The 23755-nt window shown below is 38.6% G+C and overlaps 1 protein-coding gene across 1 annotated transcript in view; it reads right to left on the bottom strand.

The window, feature by feature from the left end:
- The window catches only part of DNAH12 (dynein axonemal heavy chain 12), a 243907-nt gene that overhangs the window by 8446 nt on the left and 211706 nt on the right, over positions 1–23755 (bottom strand). Inside the window, exons 62-71 of the mRNA XM_044253319.1 lie at positions 20713–20871; positions 20443–20587; positions 10481–10631; positions 10015–10268; positions 9447–9587; positions 6794–6931; positions 4492–4725; positions 4020–4208; positions 2159–2262; positions 828–1032 (exon numbers count right to left, since the gene is read on the bottom strand). Of these exons, the coding sequence (XP_044109254.1) occupies positions 828–1032; positions 2159–2262; positions 4020–4208; positions 4492–4725; positions 6794–6931; positions 9447–9587; positions 10015–10268; positions 10481–10631; positions 20443–20587; positions 20713–20871 (1720 nt within the window). The remainder of the gene's footprint in view (positions 1–827; positions 1033–2158; positions 2263–4019; positions 4209–4491; positions 4726–6793; positions 6932–9446; positions 9588–10014; positions 10269–10480; positions 10632–20442; positions 20588–20712; positions 20872–23755) is intronic.

Genomic DNA, 23755 nt, shown 5'->3' with positions numbered 1-23755 from the left:
GGTCATGATCTCAGGGTCCTGGGATCGAGTCCCGCATTGGGCTCTCTGCTCAGCAGGGAGCCTGCTTCCCTCTCTCTCTCTCTCTGCCTGCCTCTCCATCTACTTGTGATTTCTCTCTGTCAAATAAATAAATAAAATCTTTAAAAAAAATAAATAAAATAAAATAAAATCACGAGACCAAGTATGTGGTCTCAGAGAGACACAAACCTAGAATCTTAAAAAAATGTAAGTGTCACATATTACTTGGACTTGGGTAAAGTAAAATTTTAACTTTCTACTCAGTACTTTGAAGTATGTGTTATTTTCAATATATTTTCTTTTATTTATTTATTTATTTTAATATTTATTTATTTGACAGACAGAGGTCACATGTAGGCAGAGAGGCAGGCAGCGAGAGAGAAGGAAGCAGGCTCCCTTCTAAGCAGAAAGCTTAGTGGGGCTCGATCCCAGGACCCTGAGATCATGACCTGAGCCAAAGGCAGAGGCTTAACCCACTGAGCCACCCAGGTGCCCCTTCTTTTCTTTAAAAAAAAATTATTTATGTATTTGAGAGAGAGAATACAAGTAGGAAGAGGGGCAGAGGGAGAAGGAGAAACAGGCTCCCTGCTGAGCAGAATGACCTGAGCTGAAGGCAGACACTTAACTGACTGAGCCACCCAGATGCCCCTATTTTCAATATTCTAAAAGTTTGGTTAGATTATCATGAAACTGCTAACCACACTGCTCAACTCAGAGACATTCAAGTGATCGGAGCATTTCTAATCTCTCTCCAGTCAACCCCAAAATAAAATTATATGTATATATAAATAAAACATATAATCTTTTACCTGTAAAAATTTCAACCGGGCTAGAAAATCTGTGATATAACTTGCTAGGGGTTTAAGACTTGGGTATGATCGTCTGGCCCATATTTCTGGAACCTTTCCAACAAGCAAACTGCCAGAGAGTGCCTCCAGTGCAGAATCCATTACAACCACTCCCTTAATAGCTTTATCAAGGTCCTGTAGAGTGTTGCGTATAGTTTTAATTAAACTGCAAAGAAAGAAATTAAGTCATCAATGTACATGTGAGGTTAAATACCAATGTCTGTCTTTCAGAAGAAATAGCAGAAATCTCATTCACAGCTTTATGGGAGTGTTTCCCTAAATGGAGTCATCTCCCACTTGGTAAGGGAAGGTATTTTAGGTGATACTTAGATGAACATTTTTCATTTTAATCATTACATAATATAGAAAATAATACTTTCTGGGTGTTATGGCTTAAAACCAGGCTAATTTAAGCAGAGAATGATTTTAGGGAAAATGTCAGGTAAATACCATTAAAGGGTAAAATGCAAATACAAAAAAAGTTATGAAGGTGTAATGCAAAGGCTGAAACTTGTGAAATAATTCCTTAAAGCATAAATCATAAATTCATGGATATACTTGCAAATACTTTGCTTCCCATGTAGGCCCAAACTGCTAAGAACACCGTAAATAGACCTGAGCTGAGGGTTTTAGGCTAGAAGCCTAGGCAACTGAAAGACTGCGAGACAGTATGTTATTACATATAAATACATATGGTCTTTGTATAAAAAGTGCTGAATTAAGGCATCACAGTGTTTTAGTATATTTTTAAGTGTTGACAAGTCCAGAAACCCAAATAAACTTGAAAACACCTTAGAAAATTCATAGTTCATTCAAAACAATTTCTCTATACCTTAAGCCAGTATTGAATAGTAGAAAATTCAATTAAAATATTCAAAGCAAATAGTTTGTTCACTGTCGTGGGGTATGTAATCGACCTAGGTGGGACTCAGGAAGGAAAGAGAGGTGTATATGCATCAAGTGGCAGAAAAATGACAAAAGACTTGTCGTTGGCTCATTTGGTCTTTAGTTCCTGAGGAGAATAATAACGGGTGGGTGAGAATTACAACTAATGAATATTTTCACCAGTAAAAACAGATCTCATTTCCACCATCATTTTCGCATTCTAAAAGGTACCTTCACTGTTGGGGCAGAACACCATACAACTTTAGAGCGTGCAGGTGGATCCTAAGGAAATGACAGGTTTTGATAATTTTTTCTAAAAATTATAATTCAAACCAGTGTGCTTTTTTTTTTTTTTAAATCAGCATTGATTGGTTGTTTTCTGAACCACTGGGGAGATAGATCCTTACTTGTTAAATCTTTCCATTTCTTGTACTAATACGGTATTCATGCTTTCTTCGTATCTTACAGGAAACTTCAGTAGCGCTAATTCAATGTCAAAATCACTTGGTAGCTAAGAAAATAGATTTTGAAGATCACGTATTACCTTCGGAATGGATAATTCGTTTCATTCAGCTATCACATCACTGGTAGCTAACCCCAGGCAGTTACTACGTGCTAGGCGTTGTGCTGCTTTCCGTACATTATTGCATGTAATCCTTACCATGCAGGGGGCTGTTGTTGTCTCCATTTTACAGATGGGGCTATTCAAGTACAGTTGACCCTTGAACAACACAGGGATTAGGGCACCGACCCCCTGACCCCGCATAGTTAAAAATCTAGGTATAACTTCAACTCTCCAAAAACTTAACTATTAGTAACCTACAATTGACCAGAAGCCTTGCCAATAACATAAACTATCGATTAACATGTATTTTGTAGATCATATGTATTACATACTATATTCTTACAATACAGTAAGCTAGGGAAAATAAAATGTGATTAAGAAAATCTTAGGGAAGAGAAGATATGTTTATAGTACTGTGCTGTATTTACCAAAAAAATTCACATATAACTGGATCTGTGAAGTTCAAACCTTTGTTGTTCAGGGTCAACTCTACAGAGAGGTTGAGTGACTGCCCAGGGCACACAGCCAAAAGATGATCTGTTTAAATCCACAGGTCTCTAACTGCAAAGCCAATGCTCTTTGCTACATGCTATTGCACTTTGCGGAAGGTATATATTTCTGAAACGTTGTATAATTTCCTTTTGTAAGCTGAATCTTATTTTTCACTGATAAAACCGATTTGCCATTTCCTGTTTTATATTTATTTCCAATCTATTATCAACTGGCTCCCAATAGCTTAGCTTATCCCACTTTCAAATAATTAATGTGTGACTACAGCAAGGGTCCAAGGAACAGGAAGAGAGAAGGTGTCAAGTGTCTGCTTTCTCTGAAGCACCTGTGAGATGCTTGAGAAGTGAAGGGAACTTTGGGACTGATAATCAAGCCTCAAGACCTTGGAATTCACACTCCTAAAAGGCAAAGAAGTTTCCCAGTCGGGGAGTTCCAGATAGTGGTCCCTGAGCAGAGCAAAAGAATTATTGTAAAGTCACAAGGCAAGGCCACCAAGGCAGAGGAGCGGAGTGTTGCTATCTGTGGGCTTTCCAGGCAGGTGGACCACAGGTCAGGCTCTATCAGAATACCTGGTACTGAAATATGGCGCTAATTACAGCATTTACCCTGGAGGGCAACTGTGAAGATCTGCGCTGGTGACCATAATCTTTTTAAAGTTCCCTTAGTATTTCCTTATTGAATTTAAGACACAGGAAAAAAAGTGAGAAAAGAGTATCATTCCACTTTACCTGGAGGCTAAGTATTTTGAGCTATAGTATGAAGGAAAAAAAAATCTGATCTTACTCCCTGTGCCCCCTCCCTAAGGTACAGATTAAAGTTGATTAAAAACCATTCACCCCTTGAACCAGCAAGTTCAGACAACTTCCTCCAGTTTTTATAAAGCAGATCCATTACCTTTGCTTGGAAATGATAATAAGTCACATGTTCATCAGCTCATCCACAACTGTCGTTACTAGGAACTTACACTGTGCCAGACATCACGCAGATCTCTTTATTCATGACCTCTTAAATGTTCACAAAAACCTTATACGGCTAGCACTATGATCACCACTTTACAGGTTTGGGAACTAAGACTCACAAAGGCTCAGTTTCTCACACAAGGTCCTAATGCTGCTAAATGGAATCTTTCAGATTGTCATTTCAGTACCATTTTAATTTATAGGATAAGCAACATATTTTAAACTAAACATCACCTTCTTGAGAATATCTTTGGTGATTTCCAGTAGAATCTGGTCAGCACTCCCTGAGGATCCTGTCTGTTTGGAGCCTCCCTGGGTGAGGAGCAAGGATTCAAAGAGGACTTTGGTTTGTTGCAGATCTTTGGAAATATCAACATTTTCATGTAATCCAAATATCTCAGGGTGTTGAGTGAATGGAAGATTCTGCCGGGAAACAGATGAAGCAAGCATCACATTTCCACCAGCTACATTAATTCATAAGGTGTAAACACATGCAGACCTAAAAGGGTTAAAAATCACCTACACATTAAGCACCCAGGAACCAAACTCTTCCAGTTTTCAGTAATGGCCAGAAACAAAAGATACTGAAAGTTGACTGGAACCATACTACTTGTCTAGCCGTCTACATTACAGGGGAACACTTTATTATTTGCTTTTAGAAAATTTAGGAACACTGAAAATTGCTATTTTCAGTGGCATCAGTTACCTTAATGAATTCAGTGTACTCATCGTAGGTGCCTTTAGGAGGTGCAACATAGTTTCCACTGGGAGAAAACTTGTAATGAGGGTTTTCAATGATTTGTGGGTTATAAAAGTCAGCCAGCATGGTTAAGAGGAGACGTCTGTCCCAATCATCTGTCACCCTTCCACCATAATTACATTCCCCAGTCAGGTAGGAGATAGCTTCAAATGGAACAGTATTATATTCATTTATAAATAACTGAAACAAAGGAAAAATAAAATGAGAAAAACTTTACAAATTTTCACTTCATTTCCATTTTAAAATGACATTAAATACCCGTCAATCATCTATCTATATGCCCAGAAGTGGGGCTGAAAGAACTATCATCACAACTTACCTCTGGAAGGCTATGATTATTTTATTTTATTTTGCTTTATTTATTTTTTTTTTTGAGAGAGAGAAAGAGTGAGAATAGGGAGGGATGCTAAGGGAGAGAGATTCTCAACCAGGCTCCTTGCACAGCGCAAAGGCCAAAGCCCCACATGGGACTCAATCTCACAACCCTGAGATCATGCCCTGAGCCCAAGTCAAGAGTCAGATGCTTTACCAACTGACTGAGCCACCCAGGTGCCCCATTAGTGTTTATTTTATTTTTATTTTAAATTATTTTTGCTTATCTGCATCTTCCAATTTTAGGGTGGGGGGAAATAAACATGCATTGTTTCTGTAATAAGATAAACATTTAACAAAAAAAGATGACATAAAAATTACCAAGTCTTTTTCATATGAATTTGAATAAACCTTGTTTTAGGGAACTGGCTGTTAAGTGGGGCAGTTTTGTCCCCTAGGGGACCTTTGGCACTATCTGGGGACATTTTAGATCGGTGGTTGGGGGGTGCTACTGCCATCTAGTGGCAGAAGTTTAGGATGCTGCTAAACAGTACACAGGCCAGCTGCCCACAGTGAGGAGCCATCTGACTCCAAATACCAGTAGCGCCCAGGCTGAAAACCTGGTGCCTGACTTAGGGCACTGTCATTAAATGTCATTAAATGTGATTAAAACAAAGTAATCACAAATTTTAGTGCCATATCCTGGTTCACACAATATGACACCATTTACAATAGTAATAAAAACTACTATTTGCATAGCTTTTACATTATCTTACTCATCTCCCAATAACCATATCAAATAGGAAGCAGAGTCTGGGAAATGCGAAATGATATGAAGGCCTGAATTTTATTTCTTCCAGTTCCAGATCCTTTACTTTTTCCCATAGACAGGAACTTTTGGTATATATGTATTTGGATGGTATAAGTTACCAGATGAGAACTTTTCCTGCCACTGAAAATTACCTAAGAGTGCAGGAATTATAACAAAACTGATGCACAGTTAAGAAAAAATATTTCCAAGTTAAAAGAAGGTATCATTCTTTGTTTGAGATTCCCATGTTTTCAGGAGGAAGAGAAGTATCAAGAGATATGAACAGGAGACACAGGAAAGTTGTCTTTTGTGGCAGGATAAGTTATTTGTGAGAGAGGGAAGTTTCTCCCTTTCTTATTTTTGGGAGGAGGGAAAGGTAGGTTTAACTGGGTTTCCCCCCTTTCCTGAAACCAAAGGAAGAGATCCCAAGAGAAATTCTTGTTAAAATGGTGGCATATGCAAGACACAGAGACCAATAACTTATTCCTTGGTTGTGAACTTAACCCTAAGTGTGCTGATCTGCCTCTCTGGAAGCAAGAGGTAGCCAGCTGGTAGGACCAGGTGAAGATGATTTAGAGACTGACCCCCTTCTCGAGTACCCAGTTCTTGGCAATAAAAAAAGAGGATTTAGTCTATGCCTGTCAGCTCCAATGTTTGGGCTGGGAGGGCTGATGACGCCAGAGGCTGCAGGCCAGGACCTGGCCAGAAGGTGGAGAATTGTCGGTTGACCACTTATCTGCAGTAGGATGATTTCAGCAAAGTGTTCTCCAAGCTTAGGCTGTATCAGTTAAATTAAATGCTGAGCAGGGACCCTGATGTGTGGCTCCATCCTAGGACCCTGGGATCATGACTTAAGCTGAAGACAGACACTTAACCAACTGAGCCACCCAGGCTCCCTGAGACAGTAAGTTTCATTATGGTTTAAGCCAGTTTGAATCAGGTTTTCCATTACTTGCACCAGAAAAAATCCACAGAGGTAGTGCTTCATAAACCATGGTTATAATTACGCCATCTACCCACCCACTAGTGATGTTGGGAGGATTAAGTTTATTTTAAGCAAAGGGAGTTGTCTAGGGCCTGACACACAGTGATCCACCATCAATGCTAATTTCTTTCTAATTTTACCTGTAGTTGTCGAATACTGATGCGTAAGTCTGATTCATTAAATCCATATGGAATATTCCAGCCAAGAGGACCAAATTTCTTTCTCTCTTGTACAAGGGCGTGAAAAAAACAAACTCCAAACAGCAACTTCTCCCATGTCTTGAATATAAAAATTAGGCAACAAGGAAAAGTTCTGATCAGATTTATATCAGTAAAATGAGGGGAATCAACAACCTTTTTTCATTACAAGATTCTATGATCATAGATTTCTGTAAACTTTTTAAAAAAGACGTGCTAACTCAAACAATGCATGCTATAAAAAGTGTTAATCTTATGACTTAAAACCCCCAAAGCTAGACAAACTGCAATATTAAACTTTGTTAAAATGCAACAATTCTACCATTTGCCAAAGTACTGGCTACATATACTTTGGTGTTGCTTCACAGATATTTACAACTTCAATACTTAAAATGTTATCCCACAGGGCGCCTGGGTGGCTCAGTGGGTTAAGCTGCTGCCTTCGACTCAGGTCATGATCTCAGGGTCCTGGGATCGAGCCCTGTATCGGGCTCTTTGCTCAGCAGGGAGCCTGCTTCCTCCTTTCTCTCTCTGCCTGCCTCTCTGCCTATTTGTGATCTCTCTCTGTCAAATAAATAAATAAAATCTTTAAAAAAAAATGTTATCCCACAGATTCAATGGCATATGCTTAAGACTAGAAGGGTGAGGGCATAATTAATTATTATGATAGGAATAAATCCCAATATATAGTTCCTGATTTTATGACTTTCCATTCGGAGATCATTTTTGAAACCTTTGTTTGTTTACTCTGGCCTGGCATCTTCATATGCGTGACAGGTATGTCAAAAGGGATGGGCCTTTCCCTGAGCCTATGTCAGTACTCTGGAGGATGGTCACCCACCTCTTTGAGGAAACCCCCAGTAAGTTTCGAGTATGCTACCTTGATGTTTTAAATTCGATCATTTCAAACATAGCTCCAAATGCAGGAAAAATCCAACTATCTTCATGTGATGTAGTAGAAATTATTTATATAATATTAAAATGCAAGTACACCATGGCCTTACTGAATAACTATATTTTTGAAATGTTGTACATAAATTAAAGCATATTTTAAATAAATGGAGTGAAAGCTGTGGTGAAACATTTAAAAGGGGAAAAACTTTTGGCAGTGAGAACAACAATCTAATTTGCCTATATTTTCCATGTATTTTCACCCAATGGGGTTCTTAAGGAGATCACAATCCCTCCACATTTTTGGTCATGCTTATAGGCCAAAAATGCACCTGCTATATCAGAGAAATATTGGGATTTCTTGCAGAAGCTCAAACCCTCAATGGGGATCAGACACTGTACTACCTTCTCCATTTTATTAAGCTCTCTTTCTAGCTAATCCACCAAATATCCTACTTTTCTCCCAGAATTTCAAATAAAAGTATTGCTTTTAGAACTAGGGGAACACAGGGCGCCTGGGTGGCTCAGTGGGCTGAGCCACTGCCTTTGGCTCGGGTCCTGATCTCAGGGTCCTGGGATCGAGTCCCGCATCGGGCTCTCTGCTCGGCAGGGGAGCCTGCTTCCCTCTCACTCTGCCTGCCTCTCTGCCTACTTGTGATCTCTGTCAAATAAATAAATAAAATCTTAAAACAAAACAAAAAAAAACTAGGGGAACACAGAAGGTATCGTTAAACAGAAACTAGCTGGCTTCCAAAGAATTCAATTCTTTATTTCCAGTACCATTCTTTTTCTAGCTCAAATAGGCAAGTATGATAAATGGCATTGGGGTGAAGGCAAGGAATGAACTTCCCTTAGTGTTGATGTTTCCTTCCATGTGAAGAGACCTCAGTGTAACACTTCTAGATTTTCTCCATCCTTGTATTCACAGCAGGAGAAGGGAATAATCTATCTGATTAATTTTGTAAAAGTTAACCAGATATGCTTTGCTCAGCTTTTCCATCTTAGAAGCCAACTTTCCTTAAGGAAGAAAGTTTTCCTCTTTTCCTGAGGGTGGATCAATCTGCTTAATTCTATTCAGTGATATGAACCCCATTTGTTCACAGACATCAACTATTATCTCCCAACCTAGTCTATATCAGTAACTAAAGTTATAATCTGGTTCGCTTTTGTTTATACTTTTGGTAAGAATGCCAGCAAGGAAAAAGGAGTGCTATTTATTTATTAGGATTCCTAAGTCCCCAGTCCCATGTACAAACGGTTTCACTTGAGTGCACGGAAAAGCAAGATTAATATGTCAAAATGGTATTGCTAGGATTTAAGTTCCAAGAAGCCAGATTTGGGGGGAGGTGGCCTATTTTATTCTCACTGCTTTATATCTAGTACGTAGCAGAGTACCTAACACACATTTTGTTGAAAGAATGAATACATGATATGAAAACAGATTGCTACTCTTGGGTCTTTGTCAAACTTGTTATTGGATTTTGGTTTACAAACTAAGACATTCAGTCAGTCAACAGACACCTATTCGACTGTCTTCTCTGCAAGAAGAAGAGCACAGACTGCTGGGAAGAAAATGATGAACGATAGAAGTATAATATCTGCCTTCTTAGAAAATGCCTAAACGTTAACATTCTTAAATATTTATATTCCCAGATTTTTCTCACTGTAAGAACACATTTCAAAAGCTCCAGAGGCTGAACATTACCAGTTCCTTTCCCGGGCATCCACTGAAAAACTGAGCATCAGAAATTGGATCAGAGAGATAAGATTGAAGGAGATTTAGCCGAAGACCCGTAGGAGGTTCATTAGTCATTTTCACTCCGTTCTGTAGGATGGTTACTGGGAACTAAGACAGAATAAACAAAGCATTACTCAAGAGAAGAAGACTGAGTCCTAAAAATGCATATACTAGTGGTTAAAAATAGGTACAAAGGAGGACTCCAGAAATATTTTTAAGACCTCTTAAGGTGTAGCGTTTATAAATTTTCTTTCTTTTCTTTTTTTTTTTGACAGAGAGAGAGAGAGAGGAGAGAGACCACAGTAGGCAGAGAGGCAGGTAGAGAGAGAGGGGGAAGCAGGCTTCCCGCTGAGCAGAGAGCTGGTTGTGGGGCTAGATCCCAGGACCCTGGGATCATGACCTGAGCTAAAGGCAGAGGCTTTAACCCACTGAGCCACGCAGGCGCCCCAAGGTGTAGCACTTAAATGTTGATTAAGATACACAACGTAAGAGAAAACTGAATAAATATACTGAACTTCATACAAAATAAACGTACTTTCGGAGATGGATAACTTGTGAGCCAAAGCCTAAAGGATGAGTTACAGACTTCAGGGGTAAAATCTTCACATATTTTTTCCAACATGGGCATCCAGGAGACTGCAAGGTGACAGTTCTGTAGGCACACCCACGTTCCTTCTTCTGTCGCTGCTTTAATCATTTTTGCTGCAATTGGTCCTTGTCCTTGTCCCAGGGAAATAGCTTGAAATTTATTTCCAGACATAGCTTTATCATTTGCAAATTTCAGCAGGCCTAAGAGAGCACAAAAAACCAGTTTCAGTGCGTGCTCTAAAATCATAAAGCATGCCTTACTTTTCAGTGTGCGGGTACTTCCCTGGAAGGTTCCAGTTACTTTTCCTTATACATCTCAGGTTTACTAAGTGATCTGCAGTCCTATAAGGGATGGCCATGGAGCAAGATGGTTTACTTATAGTTTCTTCAAAGTGTGCAGTAGGCAGACTTACTAGCCATAGGATCCGCTCCCGGAGACAGCACAAAAATTAAAGGGATGGTACAGTTTGAGTCCAAGTAACTCTTTGTCAGATCAAATGGTGGAGGCTCCACAAATTTCTTCCCCAGTTTGTCGGTTACGTAATTTGTAATAGCCGGAGTTATCTGTTAAAGAGAGAAACAATATGCCCTTTAGAGTGATTTTCATTTCACGTAACAATGGTGGTGATTACTGAAAACTGACAGAGAGTACATTTTGAGTCTAATCGTCAGGAAAAGCATGCTGCATATCAGAGACAAAGTGCGAATTTCTCTAATCTATAAGAAGCGTCCATAAACCGATAGAACCAAACTAACAATCCAAAGGAAAATGGGCAAAGATGATGAACAATTTATAGAAAATGATTTATAGAATCCATTTATAAAAATGCAAAACACCTGAAAAGAAGCTCAACCTCATTCAGTAGAGCAGAAATGCAAACTGTCTCCCTGTCTCCTCTTGGTGATACAACCCCAAGTTTTCTCAACTTTTCTTGTACTCAAATGTGGTTGCATGACTAAGTTTTGGCCAGAGGGATGCAAGTAGAAGTTAAACATGGAGCTTTCAAAAGGTATTTTTAAAAATATTTTATTTATTTATTTGACAGACAGAAATCACAAGTAGGCAGAGAGATAGGCAGAGAGTGGGGCCGGGGAGGAGGGAAGCAAGGCTCCCTGCCAAGCAGAGAGCCTGATGTGGGGCTCGATCCCAGCAGCCCGGGATCACGACCCGAGCAGAAGGCAGAGGCTTTAACCCACTGAGCCACCCAGGTGCCCCTCAAAAGGTATTTTTATAAGGAAGCTATTTGCCTTCAGTACTCTCTTTTGCTCTTCAACAGATGTGGTATTCATGAGCCAGCTTCAATCTCACTGATGAGGACCACACTCTAGGGGACTTGCCTAGCATGAGAGAAAGAACTTGAATGTCTGGGTGATCTCAGAAACAGCTACCTGCCAGTTCTCAGGTGTTTTCTCTGGGCTCTTAGGCCGAGAGAGATTCACTTTTATTTTACTTAGATTACTGTATTTTGGGTCTCTTTGTTACAGCAGCTTAGTCTTACCCTAATAATCATAATTTTAAAAAACACAAATGATAACTATACTTAGATACATTTTTCCCGTATCAGATGGTTAGGTAAAGGGACAAGGAGAGTGTCTGTGTATTGACAACCCCTAGAGGGTTTCCTTCACAGCATGCTGAAACATGTTAGCTCAAAAGCCCACTGTCACTAAACTCAAACTTTTGCACATTCGATCGTTGTAAACATAGCCCAAAGAAGCAGATGATTAGCCACTGGCAGCCTGCCTACTTTGCACCCAACATCTGCTAGCTAATGATAATTCCCAGGGCATAAAGACCCCAAGCCAGTGCAGCCTTTCAGAGGTCCAATCCAGTGACTCCAAATCACAGTGCTGCTGAGAAACATCCCCAAGACACTGTCCCTTCTCTCTTCTCCCAAGGGAGTTCCCTTTAGAGTTATGGGATCCCCAACCCACAATCCCAGCATCTGAAGATTCCTGCTGTGAGGGACTTCTCTCTTGCCAGCATGTAAACTCTTTAAGCATTATCCTGTGTAGCTCCTGTGCGCCCATTACCACCTTGTGTCCATGCCTTGCTCTGCCCCCATAGGTCCCCAAATTCCTCAACCCGCCTGTACAGATTAACAAAGATCCAAAAGTTTGGATCTGTGTGGAAAAAAACTATGGGTTAAACAGATATTCTCATACACTGCTGAGGAAAAGTAATCTGGTATAAGTTTCGTGAAGGCCAATTTGGCAATATCTGTAAAATTACAAATGGGCAAATCCACTGATTCAGCAATTTTATTCCCAGGACTTTATTCTGAAAGAATAGAGTTGCATATGTGAGAAATGACTTTTGAATAAGATTATTTATTGCAACATTTTTATAGGGGATAATATATACATATTGTAAAGGTCCACCAATAGGAAATGGTTAAAGAAATTGTGGCATACTCAATTGCAAAAAAAAAAAAAAATGAGGAAGCTCTTTATAAACAGGGGAATAAGCAACATGCAAAACAGTGGATGCAACCATTTGTGTTAAAAATAAATGGAAGGGGCACCTGGGTGGCTCAGTGGGTTAAGCTGCTGCCTTCGGCTCAGGTCATGATCCCAGGGTCCTGGGATCGAGTCCCGCATCGGGCTCTCTGCTCAGCAGGGAGCCTGCTTCCTCCTCTCTCTCTCTCTCTGCCTGCCTCTCTGCCTACTTGTGATCTCTCTATGTCAAATAAATAAAATCTTTAAAAAAAAATAAAAATAAATGGAAAAAAGAATTTATGCGAATGCATATTTCTAAGTGCATAAAAGGAAGCAGATAACATGAGTTGCCTGAGGGAAAGGATACTGAGAGCCTGGGAGATGCAGATCAGAGGTCCACTTTCCTCTGTATTCACATATTCAAAACAGTTCTGAACCACAGGAATGTGTTACTTATTTATAAATTACATTAAAATGAATTTTTTATAAAAAAGATTTTATTTATTTATTTGACAGACAGAGATCACAAGTAGGCAGAGAGGCAGGCAGAGAGAAGGGGTAAGCAGGCTCACTGCTGAGCAGAGAGCCCGATGCGGGGCTCAATCCCAGGACCCTGGGATCATGACCTGAGCCAAAGGCAGAGGCTTTAACCCACTGAGCCACCCAGGTGCCCCTAAAATGAATTTGAAGCAAAAGAATGATCCCCATCAACATTAGCAGCAGAAAGTAAGTACAAAGAGGTATTTGATATCACATTCTAAATGCTAAACACCTTTCTAAAGTGAAGCTGTAGGAATTCAGTGAAGGGAGGAGAGATCAAGACAGGCTTCTGTGGTCCTGGCAGAGATGGGTCTGCATTGTATGGAATAGGTAGGAAGGAAAGATGGGAGTCTTCTGTAGGAGAAATTTTGTGTGGTTGTAAGCAATTCTGTAGTTTTAAACAATGGAAATTTACAGAAGTTTCAAGATAAGAATGGAATTGTGAAAAGAGGTATGATTAGCCAAGGTAACAAGACTGCCAAGCTGTATTTCTGTCTTTACGCTATAGGTAGTGAAAGGACATTGAAGAGTTTTCAAAAAAGGAGCTCACAAAGATATAACAGACTTACTTTAGTAACTTCACATGAGCAATGATTAATTTTTTTTTTTAACCATTAACACCATGTAGAGTTTCTATCTAGCACAGATCTTTGATGTAAATTTTAAGGAAGAGGAGATAGAGGACACAGAGACCTTACCCCTATTACTCTATGCACAGACCAGGGCAATGTTCCCTGAGATGATGTAACTGAAATCAAGTAAGAGAATTTTCGTAGAAAAAGTACCTTGTTTCAGTAACTCAATATAAGAAAAATTTATAAGTCTTTTCTATAAGATTTTGACCCTTCATGGAAGATATTCTAGAGAAGAAATTATGGAGACTTGAAGGGACCTGGTGATAAGCTTTGTGATGGTTAATTTTAGGTGTCAGCTTTGCTAGAACAGAGTACCCAGATATTTTGTTAAATCCTAGTCTGGATGTTGCTAAAAAGATATCTTAAAGATGAGATTAACGTTTAAATCAGTAGACTTTGAGTTAAATGCATTACTCTCCATAATGGAAGTGGGTTTCATTCAATCAGTTGAAGGCCTTAAGAGAAAAAAAGACCTCCACTGAACAAGAGGAAATTCTGCCAGTCCCCTGCCTTTGGACTTGAGCTGCAATATGACCTCTTCCCTGGGTCTCCAGGCTGCAGATTTTGGACTTGCCAACCTCCACAATCACATGAGCCAATTCCTGTAAATCTCTATCTTATCCTATTGGTTCTGTTTCTCTGAAGAATCCTGACAAGCAGAGGCTTAGGTTGAACTTAGTTTAATTCAACTCAATTCAATTCAGCTCAATTCACGACATTTACTGAGATGTTGTACTATCTTCCAGGCACTGCTTTAAGTCCTGGAGATACTGAGCAAAAGAAGGCATGGGTTCTGACCTCCAGAAGCTGGGAGCACAGTAGGAGATGCTAACAAACAAGCAGACAATTATTGCACATTCCAGTGTGGTAAGGGCTGTAATGTTTAAGCACAGACTTCCAAGCATGGCAGACTAGGCAATAACTCCATACTTGGCATTGAAACGTTTCCATTGCCATCAGGGAACCACTCTGTGAAGTGCAAATTGGTGAGTATTTCCCAGAGGCAGAGTTAATCATTGCTAAGTTTACAATGAACAAAGGAGGCTATGGTGATAAAATAATGAATACAGCATTGTTTTGACAAAGGGATTTACTGTTTAGTGAAAGAAACATATATATACACACACAACTGTCAGGTAGAAAAAATGAGGTAAGTTTTAACAATGCACAAAGGTCTCTAAGACTTAAAATAGGAAGAAATACTCAGGAGTCTAATAATTATGTAAGCCTCTGTTTGAAATCTACTCAGAGGCTAAATGAAGCATTAGATGATGCTCCTTGGGAAGCTTTACTAAAAAGAAAATGTTAAAAAAAAAAAGGAAAGAAAGAAGGGAATACTGCAATTACTTTCACCACCTTCATTTTATACATGGAGCTCAGAAAGATGAAGTGACTCTCTCAAGGTTTAAACTACATGTATGGAAATAGTTTTTGGTTTTCTGCTTAAAATTTTTTCTTTTGGGTAACTGGGTGATGGGCATTAAGGAGGGCTTGAGATTTCATGAGCACTGGATGTTATACACAATGAATGAATCATTGAACATGACATAAAAAACTAATGATACACTCTTATGTTGGCTAACTGAGATTAAATTTGAAAAATATGGGGGCGCCTGGGTGGCTCAGTGGGTTAAGCCGCTGCCTTCGGCTCAGGTCATGATCTCAGGGTTCTGGGATCGTGTCCCACATCGGGCTCTCCCCTCAGCGGGGAGACTGCTTCCCTTCCTCTCTCTCTGCCTGCCTCTCTGCCTACTTGTACTCTCTTTCAAATAAATAAATAAAATCTTAAAATATATATATATATAATTGGAATGCATCTCCTAATGAGATGAAATGGGATCTAACTTGTCATATGCATTTAATGAAAGAGAAAGGTGTATTTGGCTGAAAATTAACCAGCTCAGTAACTAGAATAATATTATTCTTGTTAATAGGAAGTAAAAAGATTAAATATTTTATATGGTAAAATAAAAATAAGCATTAGCTATCAAAAAATAAAATTTCTGGGCGTCTGGGTGGCTCAGTGGGTTAAGCCTCTGCCTTCGGCTCAGGTCATGATCTCAGGGTTCTGAGATCAAGGCCTGCATTGGGCTCTGCTTAGCAGGGAGCCTACTTCTCCCTCTCTCTCTGCTTGCCTTTCTGCATACTTATGATCTCTCTCTCTCTCTGTGTCTGTCAAATAAATAAATAAAATCTTAAAAAAAATTTATTCTTTTGTAACACCATAATCACCTTCCCTGAAGGTGTGAAAATCAGTATCAGCCTGTTTATTTCACCTATAGAAAGATTTTTCTATCTGCTGTCCATCTGTATGTCTTCTTCAGAAAAATGCCTATTCGTGTCTTCTGTCCATTTTTATTTTTATTTTTTAATTTTTTAAAAAAGATTTTATTTATTTATTCGACAGATAGAGATCACAAGTAGGCAGAGAGGCAGGCAGAGAGAGAGGAAGGGAAGCAGGCTCCCTGCTGAGCAGAGAGCCAGATGCGGGGCTTGATCCCAGGACCCTGGGATCATGACCTGAGCCGAAGGCAGAGGCTTTAACCCACTGAGCCACCCAGGCGCCCCATCTTCTGTCCATTTTTAAACTGGATTATTATTGTTTTTTGGGTGTTCAGTTTTATAAGTTCACTCTGGAAAACAGCATGGGGTTTCCTCAAGAAGTTAGAAATAGAGCTACCCTATGATCCAGCAATTGCACTACTAGGTATTTACCCTAAGGATCCAGACATAGTGATTTGAAGGGATACATGCACCCCAATGTTTAGAGCAGCATTATCAACAACAGCCAAATTATGGAAAGAGCCCAAGTGTCCATCATCTACTGAATGGATAAAGAAGATGTAGTATTTATCTACAATGGAATATTACTTGGCCATAAAAAGAATGAAATCTTGCCATCTGTAATGACATGGATGATGCTGGAGAGTACCATGCTAAGGGAAATAAGTCAGAGAAAGACAAATACTATATGATTTTGGTCATATGTGGAATTTGAGAAACAAGACAGATGAGCATAGGGGTAAAAAAGGAGTGGCAGATCAGGAAACAGACTCTTAACTATAGAAAACAAACTATAGAAAAGGGTTACTGGAGGGAAGGTGAGGGGTGGAATGGGTTAAATAAGTGAGGGGGATTAAGGAGGGCAATTGTGATGAGCACTGGGTATAGTATGTAGGTGTGATTCACTAAATTCTACACATGAATCTAATATTATACTGTATGTTAACTTACTGGAATTTAAATAAAAACTTGGAAGAAAAAGAAAAATTTTTGTGCATGTGTATACTAACAAAACTGTGACCTGTGTTAAGATTTTCTACCATCTTTTACTGCTAACCAATATGACCTCTTCTGCTAGCAGGGCCCAGATTTACACTCTCACATAAACAACTAAAAATGGACAAAATTTAAAAAACAACCATTTTCAAACACTGGGCAATTCAGACAACAGGTGCTACCAGACTTTGATCTCTATGAAAAGAGGAAACACACAAGATGAGACCTATTGTCCCTTTAGCTTTCTTCTGGGAGGTACATTCCAGCCTGTGGAATAGGAAAAGTGATTTTGAAAGCAGAGCAACACACAAGTTAGTATTGCTAACTTGGGAAGACAGAAATCAGAGTTCAAAGTGGGAGGCCAATAGAAGTTGCAGAGTTCAAAGTAGAAGGGAACTACCTGAGAAAAAAGAAAGAAATTTGCATAACAGTACCCTTGAATCTTTGCTGAATACAAAGGTGTGCAGGCATAGGCTAAGCAGAGTGACTGGGGAACTATGAACTGGGGATCTACAGAGCTACCAGAGTTCATGCAAACCTGGGAATTATTCAAGTTTTCAATAGCCACAGTGGAAAGCCTTTGGTGATCACTTGGGGCATTCAGTAAAGCACCCAAAAGGGTCATGCTTTATTAGTGGAGCTAAACAATCCATTGAGTAAAGGCTGTCCTGCATTTGTGCTAACAAATATTAAAATAATCTTTGAAAGGAACAATCTGAAGTTAAGCAATGTAACTATGTAGCCAAAAGGATTGGTAACATTTTTCTACAGAGCGCTAGATAGTAAAAACTCTTGGTATTGTGGACCACATACAATATCTGCTGCATATTCTTTTTCTTCTTTTTTAAAAACAACTCTTTAAAATACAAGCACCAATATCAACTTATGGGCTGGAGGAAACAAGTCATGGGCTGAATCTGGCCCATAAGTGTTGTTTGCTGACAAGTGAACTAGCAGAATAAAACTCAACAATCTTTAAAAGAACAAAATCAAATTATCAACAATGTCTGGCATCTAATCAAACATTACTGGGCAGGCCAAGAAGCAAGAATATACAATCTATAACCAAGAGTAAAATCAGTAAATAGAAACAGATCTAGAAATTATGGAATTAGCAATCAGTTTAAAAACGGTTGTTGTAACTGTGTTCAAATATTTAAAGAAAACATGAACAGAATGAAAAATATATATAATATATAAGAAAGAACCAACTGAGCTTTTTTTTTTAAAAAAAGATTTTACTTATTTATTTGACAGAGAGAGAGAGAGCACAAACAGGAGGAACAGCAGGCAGAAGGAAAGGGAGAAGCAGACTCCCTGCTGAGCAGGGGGCCCAATGTGGGACTCAATCCCAGGACCTTAGGATCATGACCTGAGCTGAAGGCAGATCCTTAACCAACTGAGCCACCTAGACATTCCCCAAATGAACTTTCTGTTAGTGAAATATATGATAAGTGAAACAAAAAAAATTTTTTAAAGATTTATTTATTTGAGAGAGGAGGATAGAGAGCACACCTTAGTGCTTGTAAGCAAGGGGGAAAGGCAGAGGGAGAGGTAGAGAAAGAATCTCAAGAAGACTGCCCACTGAATGAGGAGTCCAAAGCAGGGCTTGGTCCCACAACCCTGAGACCACAGCCTGAGCCAAAACCCAGTTGGATGCTTAACTGCTGGAGCCACACAGGAGCCCCTGAAGCAAAAAAATTACCTGGATAGGAACAATAGCAGATTAGACACTATAAAAGAAGAATAAGAAAACTTAAAGATAACAATAGAAACTATACAAACTGAAGCACAGTGATAGAAAAAGTTTTAAAAATAATTAACAGAGCAGGGCGCCTGGGCGGCTCGGTAGTTTAGGCCTCTGCCTTCAGCTCGGGTCATGATCTCAGGGTTCTGGGATCGGGCCCCGCATCGGGCTCTCTGCTCAGCGGGGAGCCTGCTTCCCCCTCTCTCTCTGCCTGCCTTCTACCTACTTGTGATCTCTATCAAATAAATAAATTAATTAAAAAAAATAATTAACAGAGCAATCATCTATGATATAATACCATGCAGTCTAATGTATATTTATTTGGAATCATAGGGTGAAGTGGAAAAAAGTATTTGAAGAAGGGGCACCTGTATGGCTCTGTTACTTAAGCCTCAGAGTCTTGGTTCTGGCTCAGGTCATGACCTCAAGGTCATCAGATCGAGCCCTGTGTCGAGCTCCATGCTCAGTATGGAGTCTGCTTGAGATTGTCTCCCTCTCTGGCTGCCCCTCCCCAACTCAAATAAATACATAAAATCTTTTTTAAAAAGTATTTGAAGAAATCATGAGCAACATTTTTCTCAAGTTGAGGAAAACTATATGCCTACAAATCCAAGGAGCTCAATGAACCTGTTTAAGTATCTAGAATGAGGATCAAAGAATGAAATAACAATAACTTTTAATCTAAAACGACTTATTTTTTTAAAAATTTGAGTATAGGGGCACCTGGGTAGCTCAGTGGGTTAAACTTCTGCCTTCGGCTCCGGTGAAGATCTCAGAGTCCTGGGATTGAGCCCCCTGTCGGGCTCTCTGCTCAGCGGGGAGCCTGTTTCCCCCTCTCTACCTTTCTCTCTGCCTACTTGTGATCTCTCTATTAAATAAGTAAATCTTTAAATTTAATCTATTTAATCTATTAAATAAGTAAATCTTTAAAAAAATTTTTGAGTATCGTTTGTTGGGTCCATGGCCAAAGGAGCAAGAATGATACAAAGCGAAGGTCAAGCAAAGCTTTATTTCGTGCCAAGCATCAAGAATCAAACTGACTGGCCAGGTCCGTCTTTTGCAAAGAGGCAACCTCTCTCTTCTTTACAGACTAGCTTTTAAGGGCAAAGGCCATGTGGTTGGGCCTGGCCATGCACAGGTGACCAATGAGATTGTAACACAGAGAAAGCTGCACAGTCCTGCTAGGTCACCTGCTAGGTCTGCTAGGTCACAGACCTGCTAGGTCAAGTGACCAATTGAATTACAGTTTACCCTATAGTAGATATTTGAACTAGCCTATCGCCTTGGTCAGAATTGGCTCCCAAAGGGCACCCAAAGGGTGGAGCCCATACTCCTTGGTAGCTAGGGAGACAGTATGCACCCCCACTGATTAGATACCTCCACCTGGCCTGACCCAACCTTGTATTTGGGCTTTGTTACCTGGGACTGGTTTCCGGGACTTGTTTTTAAGTATGTTCCCTGAAGGGGGAGGGGCAGGGGCAGGATGGGGCTGCTCTGGCTAAATAGGTCCTTACACATTGACATATATTGTTACATTAGTGTCAGGTGTACAACTTAGATTTAATAAGTTTATATATTATGCTGTGTTCACCACAAGCGTAGCCACCATCTGTCCCTTTACATCGCTTTCACAATATCATTGACTGTATTCCTTATGTTGTGCCTTTAATTCCCAGGGTTTTTTCGTAAGTGGCAAATTAACTGGATTCCAAACAGAACACATTTGTCTTTTTACCTTATCAGGCCTTAAGCACCGAAGAATTATTATTTTCTGTAGTTCATTTAGTTTTTCATTCATTGGTACTGGAAATTTAGCGTTGTGTGGTTCTTTACTGTCATAAATTTTCTGCCACTCAGTTATATGTTCACAAAAATGTTTCCTAATGGGAAAAAAAAAGCCCAATAATTATTTCATTGGAAAATAATTTAAAAAGAGATTGTTAAACAATAAGTTTACAAATTTAGCTACCCTTATTCAATGTGGTCATCAAGTTTAAACAATTACCTGAGTTCTTTGAAGGCGGGAAATTCACTCGCACGACAAATTTCCTCCCAGCTTTTATCCTGTAACCAAGTTGGATCAGGATTTTTCTCAGCACTCTTAAGACTTACTCCTCCAGTTAAAAGAAACATCAGTTCCTGGTATTCAATCTCTTTCTTTGCCCTGTAAAACCAAAATAAAGATTGCTGTAAATTGCTGATTTTTAAAATTGAATGAAATCAATTTCTGCTTCTATAGCCTTGATAAAATAATCAGAACTGAATTACTCTATTGCTATAAACAATTGGAAAACTAGATAAAGTGAATGAAACAACTGTTTTTAGAAATTATACAATAGCCAGGGCAACAGTGTGATCCCTGAAAAAGGGAGACAATTAAAGTGATCTCTAGGATTGCCTCAGCCATCCATGTGGAGGCACTTTCCAGACTACAAAACAAAATCAAAACTTGATAGTATTGTTCAGTTGAATAAACAGAGAGCAGAGTTAAGGAAAGCTGAGGTGGCAGAATTTGTGGGTAGAGTACCAGAGAGGATGGAGATGCTTGGAAAAGAGGTCCAGAAATATGGATAGGTATCATCTTGATTCTATTGCTAAATGCTAAGTCATATATGAATAGGGTACACTATGGGAGAGGAGGCAAAGACTATCTGGGGAGCTGTACACTGAGCAGCTACCAGAGCTTACTCAAAACTTGGAGACAGGAGTTCTTGCCAAGTAGAGTTCAATCTTCTTTGAACACTGGAGGAATTCAGAGGCAACATCAGAGGGATCATGCCTTAGTAGCATAGCTAACGTAGCCTTAGAATAAAGCCTATTCTAAAAATACCAAAAGAAAGCTTAAAACAAGCCTTGAGAACATCAAACTAATCCAGTAATTTAAGTATGTGCAGAAGTAAAGTCTAATAGTCTTTAAAAGAATAAACAAACAAACCCAGCATTTATCCATGTAAAATTTATAGTATCTGTAACACAGAGGAAAAAAAAAATCAATCAATAGATAGATATAGAGGTAACACAACAAAAAGAGGAATGTTAGAAGAGCTATTACAAATGTGCTGAAGGAGTTAAAGCAAAATGAACCTAAGGAATAGAGAAACAGGCAACAGAAAAAATAACCAAATGCAACTTCTAGAGATAAAAAGTATGAAATCTAAAAGAAAAATTCACTGATTTCTGTCCAGATGTGGAGAAAATGAAAGGATTCATTTCTAGTAGATATACAGTATAAGAAAGGTTAAAGGAAGTCTCGGGTAGATGGAATTTGAATCAACACAAAAGAATAAAGACTACCAAAAATGGCAACTTTATAGGTAAACATAAAAGGCTTTTCTCCTATTATTTAAGACTCTTTCAAAGATTACTATTTAGAGGCACGTGGGTGGATCAGACAGTTAAGCATCTGCCTTCAGCTCAGGTCATGATCCCAGGGCTCCCTGCTCCCTGGGGAGCCTGCTTCTCCCTCTCCCTCTGCTTGCCACTCCCCCTGCTTGTATTCTCCCTGTCAAACAAATAAATAAATTCTTTTTTAAAAAATAAGAGATTACTGACTACTTAGAGCAGAGTAATAATGTGCTATGAATAACATGTACAGTGAAATGTACAGAATATCATGTACAAGTGAAATATATGACAATAATAAAACAAAGGCTGGGAGGAGAGAGGTGGAAGTATATTGTTGTAAGTTCTTATGCCATATATATATTATATTATATTATATTATATTATATATTTTACATATAATATATAACATATATTATATATTATGCTCCATAATTTTACCTGAAGATAGGCTGTGATAGGTTCAAATATATACTTTAATCCCAAGGAAATCACAAAAAGAAAAAAACAAAAACTTATAGCTAGTGATTCAACAAAGGAGATAAAGTGGAATCATAATACATACTCAATTCAGAAAGAAAGAACAAAAAACAGATGTGCAAAACAGAAAGCAAGGTATAAGAACATAGATTTAAATATAACTCTATTATGTCACTGAATCTAAATGGTCTAAATAATTTCACTAAACTCAGCAATTATCAGATTGGATAAAACAATCTGATCCAACTATTTGCTGTCTACAGAAATACAGCTTATATATACAGACACAAATAGGTTAAAAGTATGGAAAAATATATACCATGCTAACACTACTCAAAAGAAAGCTGGAGCCATGTAATAATTATCATACAAAATAGATTTCAGAGCAAAGGACAGACCAGGGATTCAAAAAGAAAAATCAAGTCAATTCATTAAGAGGTCATAATAGTCCTAAACAGTTAACACATCAAATAAAGAGCATCAAAACACAAACAAATATTGATAGAACTATCAGAAGCAATTTCTATAGCTAAGAGATTTCAAACCTCTCTCAAAAGTTGATTGAACAAGTTCACAGAAAATCAGTAAGGATATAGTATATAGAATATCTTGACCTACTTGGCATTTACAGAGCATTCTATTAAAAAACAGCAAAATACAGATTCTTCCAATGTTATATAGAACATTTGCAGAGATAGGCCATATTCTAGGCCTAAAAATGTCTCATTTATAAAATTTCTAGAAAAGGAATAATTATGGAGACAGAAAGCAGATCAGTGGTTCCCTGGGGCTGGGAGTAGGAGTAGGAATTGACTAAGTAGGTACAAGCAAGGAAACTTTGCGATGATGGAAGTGTTCTAAAATTGGATTTTGGTGATGGTTGCACAATTGTATAAATTTACTAAAAATCATCTAACTGTATTCTTATAATCAGCCAATTGCATAATAATTACCTAATAAAGCTGGGAAAAAGGGGGAAGTTTTCCAAATATACAAAAACTAAAGAAGTTTATTGTCACTAAACTTGTCTTATAAGAAATATTAAAGAGACTTTTTTGAGCTGAAAAGAAATGGCACTAATTAATAACAAAAAAACATACAAAAGTAAAAATCTCACTGGAGAAGGTAAATAGTAAAGACAGTAGATTCAATCACTTCTAAAGCAAGCATGAAAGTTAAAAGACAAAAGTAATAAAATTAACTAAAATTACAATAGTTAAGGGATG

The sequence above is a fragment of the Neovison vison genome, chromosome 6 (assembly GCF_020171115.1).
Source record: "Neovison vison isolate M4711 chromosome 6, ASM_NN_V1, whole genome shotgun sequence".
NCBI lineage: Eukaryota > Metazoa > Chordata > Mammalia > Carnivora > Mustelidae > Neogale > Neogale vison.
Note: the sequence above shows the minus strand (reverse complement) of the source record. Positions and strands in the feature narration are given on the sequence as shown.